General features: G+C 47.1%; 2 protein-coding genes across 6 annotated transcripts in view; both read left to right on the plus strand.

Moving 5' to 3' along the window:
- Positions 1 to 8767, plus strand: part of CACNA1E (calcium voltage-gated channel subunit alpha1 E) — a 584956-nt gene extending 576189 nt beyond the window's left edge. For all 5 annotated transcript variants that reach the window (XM_077332232.1, XM_077332235.1, XM_077332231.1 and 2 more), the window contains one exon: positions 14 to 8767. In XM_077332232.1, coding sequence (XP_077188347.1) covers positions 14 to 553 — 540 coding nt within the window. In that variant the 3' untranslated portion in view covers positions 554 to 8767. The remainder of the gene's footprint in view (positions 1 to 13) is intronic.
- A 2372-nt stretch (positions 8768 to 11139) lies between these two features.
- The window catches only part of LOC143836733 (uncharacterized), a 37320-nt gene continuing 36379 nt past the window's right edge, over positions 11140 to 12080 (plus strand). The window contains exon 1 of the mRNA XM_077336268.1: positions 11140 to 11198. The gene's annotated coding sequence lies outside the window, so the exon portion shown is untranslated. The remainder of the gene's footprint in view (positions 11199 to 12080) is intronic.

Here is a 12080-nt window from a genome sequence, read left to right on the forward strand (position 1 = left end):
TCTGGTCTTGCAGGGCACAGGCTCCTTGAGCGAGAGTTCCATCCCCTCGATCTCCGACACCAGCACGCCAAGGCGGAGCCGCCGCCAGCTCCCTCCGGTGCCGCCCAAGCCACGCCCCCTCGTCTCCTACTCGGCCATGGTGCAACAGTGCGGGGACGCCTCCCCGCCGCCCGACGACAGCGAGGGCGGCTCCCCTTTGCTTTCTGGGGCTCTGGAGACCAACAACACCTGCTTGACTGAGTCTTCCAGCTCCCCGCAGGGGAAGCAGAGCCTCCTCTCCACCCCGCAGCGCTACATCTCGGAGCCGTACCTGATGCTCCAGGACGACTCCCACGCCTCGGACTGCGGTGAGGAGGAGACCCTCACCTTCGAGGCCGCCGTGGCCACCAGCCTGGGCCGCTCCAACACGATCGCGGTGGGCCCTCGCTCGAGGCACAGCTGGCAGATGCCCAACGGGCACTATCGGCGGAGGAGGAGAGGGGTGCCCCAGGGAGTGATGTCCATAGCGGGCATAGAAGTACTTAGCGACACAGAAGAAGACGACAAGTGCTAAAGGCCGCCTCCCCTCCCCTCCCCTCCCCCCTCCCCTCCCCTCTGACGCATGCTGTTTGCCACACTGGGATACGAAACAAAATGCCAATCAAATTGCAGCAGAAAACAGGGGCTTTGCACCAAAAAAAGAAGAAGAAAGAAGCCAAAACAAGTCCATCCCACTGGGTTTTTTGGCCCTTTCCCTCTCCCCCCAATGGCACAGAGAAGCATTTGATTAGCTTCAGCAACCATGGACTCTCAAGGGTGCACCCCCTTGATTAGCGAGAATGAAAACATGGTGACAGTTACCCTCCTCCCAAGGGTCACGTGGAGCGCTGTCCTGCCCAGAGCCGAGAGCTGCCCTCCGGGAGAACAGAAAGAGCACAGCAAGACGACTGCTTGGACACTGGATCAGTTTGGTCCTAGATAGCCGGTAAAGGAAAACAAAAAAGCCCACGAAGAAAACTAATTGGGGCATTGGAGAGCATGTATGGTTAATTTCTTAAGCATGGCCGCTTTTTCACGGTCTGGGGTACCACCGGGGGTTCATCTGCCAGCCTGGGTGGTGTTGAGGGACCCAGCTCGGGAGGGAGCCATCCTGAAAGGAGGACGATTTGGGGCTTGTTTCCATTTTTAAAAAATTTGGAAACTACACCAAAAAAAGAAAGAAAGAAAGCCTTGCATTTTGAAGAGGAGGCACAACAGGGGGGGGCGGGTGACCCCAGCAGAGCGTGGGGACCAGGAAGTTAGGTTCTGGCCAAAACCAAGACTGTTGTCTTGATCTGGGGGAAATCTAGCAAAGGCGGAACAAGAAGGAGGACCCTTGCTGCTGAATGAATGTATCTCCCACCGTTCTTGAGCATATATTCCGAGCGCGAGACATGCGGTGCGTATGTAAATAGATATACATATGTGTGTGTGTTTATATGCTGCATATAGAGACACACACACAAGTATAGATTTATTTTAATAGGCTGGCATGAAGGAGCTCCAGGGCCATGTGCTCTCTTACCATTAAAGCTATACAGATGGGGTGGTATGTCTTCTAAGAGTTCTGTGGAGCTCAGACCACAGAGGACGCATTTACCCTTTTACGGCAGGGATAGTGTTGAGGTTCTCCAGGCGTCAGCTGGCCCAGAATCCTCTAGGAGTGCCTGACCTCCCTCGCCACCAACCAGGCTCAGGACTCAAATCGGCCTTCCCTTGCCCAGAGGGAACACCTTCATCGGGAGCTTCTTTTTCCTGATGAGTGAGCAAAATCGCACTTTGATTCAAATTTGGGTGCTGTTTTGGGGGTTGGGCGCAGCTTGTTGAGTCATCCACGTGGCTCCCTTCCTGCCATGCAGTCATGACGGCTCCAAAGGAAAATCGTCCCATAAAACAAAGGGTCGTCATGAGCACCCTTCCCTGGACGCTCACTGGCCATTGGGGCTAAGCACTGGATTTCCTTTTGCTCCTCTGGGAAGACCTGGCCCTTCCTCAGTTTGGAGGGCAGCAGGCCCTTCGACAGAGAAGGAGAAGAGCAGCAGGCAGGAATCCTTGCTGAGTGATCTCTCCCGGAAGTCGGAATGGGGTGAGGCATGTTGATAGCTAAGTTGGTATGTGTGGTCGTAAGAGAACAAGTTTTAGCACAGCAGTAGGGCCGAGTGACTGGTAGGCGGTGCTCAGGGTGAGCATGGTGTTGTGGTTAAGAGTGGCAGCTTCCAATCTAGAGAGCCGGTTTTGACTCCTCGCTCCTCCCCATGCAGCCAGTTGGGTGACCTTGGTCTCGTCACAGCCTTGATAACCAAGCAGTTCTGTCAGAGCTCTCTTGGTCCCACCTGCCTCACAGGGCATCTGTTGTGGGGAGAGGCAGGGAAGGCAATTGGAAGCTGCTTTGAGACTCTCTTGGGCAGTGAAAAGTGGGGTATAAATACCAAATTCTTCTCCTTCTTCTTCTTCTCCTCCTCCTCCTCCTCCTCCCTCTTCCTCCTCTTGCTGACCAGTAGCAGAAGTTAAACATTACTCAAGTAGATACAGGCAGTCACCCTCCTGCCTTTCAAGGTGTGAAGGAAAAGACCTGTCACCACAAAAAGCTACACAACAGGATATGTTAAAGAGCATTAGATCCAAAACATGCTGTGAAATAACATTAGGATCCAAAACCTGTTCTAGTTATATATTTAGGGGTGTATTTATGCAGCTGCTAAAGATTCCTGGGTTAGGATTGGTTCATGGGGGAGTGATATGGACACTCACTGAAGCTTTGTGGTTGATGACTCAGGATTTTGTATAGAGGGGGTAGAAGAAGCAGCAATGGCAATGGCATGGTTGTGGAATTACATTTCTGCTTGCAGCTGATTTGGTGACTGCAGCTGACTAGTGCTAATCTTCTCCATATGGTGTGTGGTTGTCCTTCTTCCCCTGGATCAGCCCTCGGAAGGGACATAGTAGTGTAGCAGTTAAGAATGGCAGTTGGGTCTATTCCGCACACATAGGATAATGCACTTTCAATGCACTTTAGAAGTAGATTTTCCTGTTCTGCACAGGAAAATCCAGCTGCCAAAGCACATTGAAAGTGTATTATCCTATGTGTGCAGAATAGGCCCTGGAGAGCCAGGTTTGGCTCCACATGCAGCCAGCTGGGTGAACTTGGGCTAGCCGCAGTCCTGACTCCTGACAGTGCTGTTCTGGCCAAGCAGTCCTGTCAGAGCTCTCTCAGCCCCACCTACCTCATAGGATATCTGTTGTGGGGAGAGGGAGGGAAGGCGATTATAAGCCACTTTGAGACTCCTTCAGGTAGTGAAAAGCAGGGTATAAGCACCAGCTCTTCTTCTTCTCCCTCTCTAGCATTGTTATGCCCTGGATCTGTGCTAAGTTCTCAGTTCCCCTGGAGAAAATGGCTGCTTTGGAAGGTGGACTTCCTAACATTAGACTCCACTGAGATCTCTCTACACCCCAAATCCCACCCACTCCTGGCTCCACCCCCAATATCTCCAGGTGTTTATTTATTTTTGAATTTATACCGCACCTCTCTTGACAAAGTCACCTCGAGGCAACTTACAAAATAAACCATAAAACAGCACAATCCCATTAAAACTTAATACATTCATTATAAAACCAGCAGTCCTAAAGATGGCGGTGCAAAACCTAACTCAGCTGGTCCCAACTGAGGATCAACCCAACCTGTAACTGGCAATCAAAAAAGAACACATGAGTCAGCAGATAAAAAGGTAAAGGTATCTCCTGTGCAAGCACCGGGTCATGTCTGATCCTTGGGGTGACGCCCTCCAGCGTTTTCATGGCAGACTCAGTACGGGGTGGTTTGCCAGTGCCTTCCCCTGTCATTACCGTTTACCCCTCCCAGCAAGCTGGGTACTCATTTTACCAACCTCAGAAGGATGGAAGGCTAAGTCAACCTTGAGCCGGCTGCTGGGATCAAACTCCCAGCCTCAAGGGCAGCGCTTCAGACAGCATGTCTGCTGCCCTACCACCCTGCACCACAAGAGGCTGTTGAGTCATCAAATAGAGTCCCCCAATTTTTTGAGGCTCCAGGATCCTTTGGAATTCCAACGCATTGCTAAGTGCAGCCGTAAAATGGCTGCTGCAAGAGGCAGAGAAGGAGGGAGGGAGGCCATGTGTCCTAATAGTAACTCTTCAGCATTTCAGGCAGAAGCTCTGTTTGACCGGATGTCTATTGAAATGGTTTAGAAATGTTTTATTACATAGGCACAGGTTACCTTAGGGCACACAGTAAAGATCCTCATGGCAGTGACTGGCAAATTGACTTTTTAAAAACATGCCCAGCCAATCAGGTATCCCATGGTCAGTTGGACAGAAGCCCTACCCAGCTTCTAGAAACAGTTGATGGGTGTCAGAAAAGGTGTTAGGAGACCCATTGGTGCACATAGATGCCACACTGTAGAGTCTAGCCCGTTTCCTTATCCTAATTCCCTTAGCCAAGGCCAGATTAATACATAATTCATCCTATAGATCGGTGGTCCCCACCGGTAGCACCGGGCCGCGGCTTCCTCTCCCCGCCCCCCCCCCCTGCAGTAAGAAACTTCCCAGGCCGCAAGCAAAGCAGCTGCAAAAGTGGCCGATTAGCTTGAGGCCCGTCAAACTTCTTTTTGTGGGGGGGGGGGAGAGGGAAGCAGGGCCGCGCATGGCATGTGCAGCTGGGCGATCACCCTCCCCACCGCAGGCGGTCCGCAGCCTTAAAAGGGTTGCGGACCACTGCTTTAGATGTTTCAGATTTAAGAGATCCCATAACATTGCCAAACAATTGATATGTTTTTTGTCATATTTGCAATCTGATGGCTTAAACTGCAGTTTGGGCAGAAATCCAGCCCTGTCCAGTACAATCGCAGCGGCCAAAGTCCCACCTATTAGGTATTTTCAAGGGTATTTATTGAAAACCTTTTCTGTATAGCTGCCTGATTCTGAGATTGAGGCAAGCATGTTTAACAAGAAGTTTTCAAAAACAGCACGAGCTTCTGGATTTCCTTGTAAAAATGTTCCGGTAATTAACCGATTTAGAAACAATTCCTTCATCCAATTGCTTTTGCTTTGCTCCATTTTTGCATGTGATGGCTGCATTATGGATTCATGTTTAAAATCAATCTTGTTTTTATTAAATGTAAAAAAAAAATCAAGTACACCACTTATTCAAAAAATGGTCGCTTAATAGCTCAAAGACACAAATGATCAAGTACAGCGTTATACCGATGTGCAAATACATTTATCAACCAGTCGACCATGTTGTTGGACTAAAAAAAATGATGGAAAATAATAAGCATATATATATTTTCATACTCCCTCTTCTTAAAAGCTGACAGAATATCCAACCTTCTGTGAACTCTGATTTATCCACCATCTTTCAGTCTCATAATTTTGCTTTACTTTTGTCATACCTTGTTCACAATCAGATGCTTAGAATTGCACCCTTTCTTTGCTACAGCTATTTTTTTTCCTGCCAGTAGCAAATGTTATAGCAATGAAGTTCTGGAACATTATAATCCAAAAATGCTTGGGGTATAAATACAGGTTGTATCCTGTCATTTTATAGATTTCTAGTCTGTTTTCTTTCCAAAATGCTTACATCAAATTTTACCAACTGCATACAACGAAAATATGCTGATGCAATTTCAGAATCCTAATCCTAACTGTAAATAAACTGTGAGAATCAACAAGATTAAAGGGCTAAAAAAACCAATTTTACATTGTCCCAAAGTTGAGGTTCCAAGTGATCAAAATGCTTAATATACTCTTCTGCGGGAGCATGATAACTGAGTGGAACTACAAACCTATTCTGTTCTGGCTTGTCATTCTTACTCTCATCTTTCCCCTAAAGTGGCTATATGAGATTTACATCTTAGTTTGTTCTACCTGTATCTGTTATTCAAGTATGGTGTCTCCACAGGCTAAAATCTACATGGATTGGTTTTAAAAATGCTTCTGTTATGCTCTCTAACCCTGAGAGCATGAAAGAGACTCAGAGGTACTTTAAATGTCATTTACACAAACACTTTTAGTTTGGTGCTTAAAATATATATAGACAAAATTAATTAACTCCCTCCCATTTAGGAGACCCTTCCAGGACCCTCAAGGAAGTCCAGGGTTTCACAAAACCCTGATTGAGAAAGCCTGTTTTTACAACATTGGAGGGGCAAGAGAGATTTCAAAGGAATGAATATCCAGCAGGAAGGAGCCCTTAATCCCCCACCCTTTCCCCTATAGCCCTTTCCCCATCCCTTTGCCTTATCCCTACACTCAGAGCCAAATGGATAAAAAGAGCAACAACAAAAATACCTGGGAAAAACTGCCAAGGGATGTGAAGGAAGGGGTTGTCTCCATATTGGCATCCTTATAAACAGTAATTGCTTCAATTATTCTTTGCGGAACTGCAGGTTTACCATATAGAAATTTGGTGCTGGAAGTGAACCTCAAGAGTGAACTGGAGGTGGGCTGATTCTTCTCTCTCGCCATCAGTTTTTGGTCCAAATCATGGTGTCCATTTTATTAGTTATAGGGGATGATTTTGAGGGGCCAATTCAAGGAACTCTGAATGAATCAGTATCCAAGGAGGGGAACGTTACTGCCATGTGTTGCAAACTCATTTGAAAACATGGCATCAGAAACACCTTCTGTTTGCATCTCCATCCTTGGATAGGCATCTGAGAATGTTGATGGTATCATCCAGCCTGCACAAATTCTCCCTGATATGTGCTCTTGAAACTTCTCACCATATTCCTAGGACGAAGATCTTTGTTTGGGGCAGCAACCTGCCACAGGGGAATGAATGGAATTCATAGTGGGGTGGGGGAGGTTCTGGTCTCCATTTGTCTTTATGCAAACAGTCCCAGTCGAAGAAAGGGTTAGTTAACTCTGAATTTCATGGGACCCAATGAAGCTTCAGTTGTGGGTTACCGTATTTGCTGGCGTATAAGACGACTGGGCGTATAGGACGACCCCCCAACATTTCCACTCAAAATATACAGTTTGTTACATTACATTACAGTACTATGGGCAGCTATGGGCAGCTATTTCTATCCCAACTGAAGTGCACCCGGCGTATAGGACGACCCCCCCCCCACACTTGGAAGCATGTTTTTCAGGGGGGGAAAGTAGTCTTATACGCCAGCAAATACTGAAATTTTAATAGTAGACAAATATATACAAAATAATACAAAAATGGGAGTTATCATCTAGACATAAGAAATTAAAATGTAGTAAGCTATGGATGGTCACAGAAGGTTTCCAGTGGAACTTGGTTCTACCTCCCCAGTGTCATTATCTCTTGGCAAATTTGCGCAGGTTTCAAGTTAACTATCTTTTAATAGCATTTTAAAGCCCTAGTGTTACATTCACATTGCATTTGTTTGCTTAAGCTGTGGTGTGGCAAAGGATGGGTTTCCCATATAATGACATATAACATGTTCCCGTACAATGAGGCTAGATGTCAGGTCTGAGGATGTTGCTTCAGTGTGACATGAAACATTCTAGATTCCGCTCCTACAAGATTGCTTCTATTGTGCCCCATATCTGGTAGGGAGATCAGCATGGGCTTAGATGGTTAGTCAATAGGAACAGACCCTTCTGATGCCTCTGATGTGGACAGTAGTTTGCATTCTCCATCCAGGCCACAAGGGATACTCAACAGATTGACTAGATTTTGATTGGAGCCAGTCAATGTCCAGATGGTGGCATGAAAACTAGGGTTGCAAATATCAGGTGAAAACAGATGAAACACTGTACTAGTATTACGGCTTGCAAAATTCTAAAAAGAGTCTGCCTGAGAGGGGAGAGGACGGCATTCTAACCATATCCCAGATTTAAAGTATCACCTCTATTTCTGATATACAACAAATGATGCTTTCCTAACCCAAAGAAGGCTTTTGAGTCAATCGTGTGGCAATCCTAAGTATGTTTTCCTGGGAGTAAGCCATGTTCCATAACTTGGGGATTGCTACTGAGTAGACTATGTTTAGGCTTGTTCTCTAGATTCGTTTCTTCTGCTAAGCTCTCTGTCTACTGCCAAATTTCAAGAACTGCTGTGCCTCGAACCATTTAAAAGGTGTCAAAAACGGCCCCCAAAACCATGGCTGGGACTAAGCAAGTGTTCAGCATAGTAGATGCACAGCTGGAAAGGGAACAGCCGCCCTCCAAGGGGGATGGCCGGTCATGATAGGGAACAATCTGGCAAGCGTCAAATATCCCAAATGGGAACAAAGTGGGATCAGAGGAGGGGGGTTCTGTTTTGCTTATGAACGGAGATATCCAGACTCTTGTTCATTACAGGCCCCTTTTAAAGGGCAACAATACCAAGTAATGTGTGTGTTTTGACAGCACCAGGTTGGTTGCCAGAGCCTTGGTGTGCGTGCTGGATACTATTTTCCTCCATTTCCACAGGGAGAGCAGTGAATGTAAAATGGAGGCTGTGCCTGCTTAATTGGCGCACATTATGGCAATGTTGCCCTGTCGCCCTCCCTGCTTGGTCTCCTCAGAGTTAAGCCTGAGTTCCGGGGCAGCCGATATGCTTCCTAGAAGCAGCCAGAGATCTGCTTCCTGAGGCAGCATCTGGGCACCTCATCCAAAGCCAGATAATGCGTTCAGCGCTGCATGTTGATGAGGTGGATATATTGTAATATAAATGCTTGTTTGGATCCAGAATTTAAAAACACAGAGAAAATTTACAAAAACTGTAAAACTTTAATGTTTTTTTTGTCAACAGGAAAAAAAAAATAAAAACTTGTTGTAAAGAATTACTTTCCAACTCAAAGTAGTCTGTTCTCTTTAATCTCCTGTGTATTTTCTGTTCTGAATTATCTCTACTTTCGGATTGTGTTATAAATAATAAATAATATGAATTACTCCAGTCCAAGCCCTTAGAAATCAGTGGGCTTAGACTGGAGAATCTGTGTTTAGGATGCCTTTATAAGATTCTTCTTCTCCTAGCCATTAACATAATTTTTCCTCTGGAATCTTTACAGTCTCCATAAATGCATAGATTTCATAGAATGTTAAGATTCACATTCAATAGGACCATAAAGACCAACTAGATTTCCAGGGTATATACTGTCGACTAGCTCCCTCAGTCAGAGCTTTGATTATCAAAAGCTTAGACCAGCATTTCTCACCTTTTTTACTGTTGTGAAACCCTCGAAACATTGTTCAGGCTTCAAGAAAACCTAGAAGTTGCTCGATTGTGCAGAATATGGCTGGAAAGCACAGCTGTGGACATGCCAACCTGGGCCCCTCCCTTTCCCATCTTCACCAGGCCCATCATGGGCCATGGGGGGTATGTCCACATGACCATATATTGTCATATCACCCGATATGTTTTTAACAAAGTTAAAAAAATATTTATAATTAATTCCCACCCCTTTGGGACACCCTACCAGGGCTGTCACAAAACCCCAGCATTTCACAAAACCCTGGATGAGAAAGCCTGGCTTGGACACTGGAAATCTTGTTGGTCTTTTAAAGTACACATACAAGAAGGGGCACACAGTATATTGTGTATTACCCCCCCCCCTTAGTTCCAGGTTGTAATGTGACAAAACAGGACAAACAGTGAAGGGGGTGAAGGCTTATATAAACTACTGTATTTCACATGCAAGACTTTCCTTTGCAGTATAATAGATTTTATGGAATGGATGTCATTCTGGTATCAACAACCCTGACGTATTTTTTTCCTATTTGGGAATTGTGACAAACAGGATGGCTTAAGAACATGTAGGTTGCAATCCTGGATATAGTCTTTTGAGAATAAATCTAATTGACCTCAATAGCAATGGTCCCCAACCCCTGGTCCAGAGACCAGGACCGATCCATAGATCAGTCGGTACCGGGCTGCGGCTCCTCCCCGGCTCCTGCCTTAGGGGCTGCCCTGCCACTCTGTCACCGGCTAACCCTTGGTGCTTTCCAGTGGCCACCATGGCTGGGGCTCCCCCTCAGCGTGGCACTGCACAGCTGCTGCTGGCAGCGCCCCCAGCAGGCGGCAGGAAATCAGGGGTGCCAGCAGGAGGAAGGGAAAGCAGAGGAAGGGAAGGCAATTGTAATTTGAGACACCATAGGATAGAGGAAGGTGGAGTATAAAAAACAACTCTTCTTCTATAAACCCAAAATGCGAATAATCTTTATTAAAGAAAAGGCTGGCACAAATCTAGGAAACATGCAAATCCATTCCAAGAAATTGATCATAGGTTGGGAACTAATTTGAGATGTTGTGGGTGGAGATTGAGGAGAGCAGGGTTTAAACAGGGGATTTCAATGGGGTATAAAGCTGTACAGACCACCTTACAAAGCAGCCATTTTCTCCATGATATAGGGATGCCATCCTCCAGATCGGGCCTAAGGAACTCATCTCCAGACTAAAGCAATCAGTTCCCCTGGAGAAAAGGCTGTTTTGGAGGGCAGACCCCATAGCATTAGACTCCACTGAGATCCCTCCCCAAATCCTGCCCACTCCTGGCTCCACCCCCAAAGGCTCCAGGTCTTCCCCAAGCCAGAGCTGGCAACCGTACCATGAGATCATCTGGAGATTCCCTGTACTGAGAGTTTCCAGCTCAGGGTTAGAAAATACCTGGAGATTTTAGGGGGTGGATTGGGGAGTGGGAGGGGTGTGGGGAGGGGAGTGCCCTCAGCATGGTGTACTGCCATAGATTTCACACTTCAAAACAGCCAGTTTCTCTAGGGGAACTAATCTCTATCCGCTGGCTCTCCAGGCCCCACCTGGAGGCTGACAACCCTAGTGGGAGGCCTCCAGGAGCCACCTGGCAGAGGGAGATTCCATGTTGGGAGCTAATTTTCAATTGGGAGCCAATTTGCAGACCCCCCCTCATAGCCATTAAAGCAGCTGATGTTGTTTTATTTAAGCACTGTTCTACCTCCTGCATAACCAAAACATAAATATAATTTAGACAAAGGAGCAAAACAAAATAAGCACACCCCTCCCCAAGTCCCTGGGCGGGTCCACTGGTTTATTGAGAGCCCTGGAAGCAAATCCCGCCCAGATTCCCCCTCCCTTGAAGCCACGCCCTCTGACTGGCAAAGAGGAAGCCCAGCCTCCAGTTTGAGAAGTAAAGGGGAAGTGACGTTTGCTGGCAGCCAGTCCTTACAACTGGATGGGTGAAAGCCCTGAGCTGCAAGGATGCTGCTGTGGGAGATGGCTGCAAAGAAGAATGGTGAGTGAGAGCCAAACTCCACGTCTTATTCCGCTCAACTTTTAAAATGAATAGCAGCAAAGTTTAAGACTTCAGTTTTGGCTGCTCTCTGGCACTCAGCCTTTTAACAAATAAAGGTTGCCGGTTATGTCCTGGTGAAGGGTCAATCTTCTGCTGGCTCAGTAGCCAGCGTGGTTTAGCTTGTTATGGAGATGCCAGCCTCCAGGTGGGACCTGGATTCCCTTGGAATGAAAGCTCGTCTCCAGGCAACAGAGATCAGTCCCCCTGGAGAAAATGGCTGATTGGAGGGTGGGCTCCATAACATTATACTCCACTGAGGTCCCTCCCTGCCCCAAATCCCACCCACTCCCAGCTCCACCAGAGTCACCAGGTAATTCCCAACCCAGAGCTGGCAGCTCTGGATACCAGCCTCCAGGTGGGACCTGGGGATCCCCAGGAATTGTAGCTGATGTCTAGATTAAAGAGATTCCCCTGGAGCAAATGGCTGCTTCGGAGGGTGGACTCCGTAGCATTATCCTCCACTGAGTTCCCTCCCTGCCCCAGATCCCGCCCACTCCTGGCTCCACCCCCCCAAAGTCTCCAGGTATCTCCCAACCCAGAGCTGGCAGCCCTATATGTGTATATTTGCTTGCCTTGCAGGGGCCTATAATTCACACCTCAATAACCAGACCTGGCAGCCCTGTATGGGTATCTGCATCTAACCAAATGGTTCTCAAATTTTGGGTCAGAACATAGGGTCAGGAGGGAGGAGGACAAATCAGGGGAGTTGGGGAAGGAGGCTTAATGACCATTTGGGTTTGCTTCTGAATAGTGTGTGAAATGGCCCAGTAATGCTGTATGTTTATAAAGACTAAAGAAGGCAGATGAGTTATAGACTTGCAC

The sequence above is a fragment of the Paroedura picta genome, chromosome 4 (genome assembly GCF_049243985.1).
Source record: "Paroedura picta isolate Pp20150507F chromosome 4, Ppicta_v3.0, whole genome shotgun sequence".
In the NCBI taxonomy this organism is placed as follows: Eukaryota; Metazoa; Chordata; class Lepidosauria; order Squamata; family Gekkonidae; genus Paroedura; species Paroedura picta.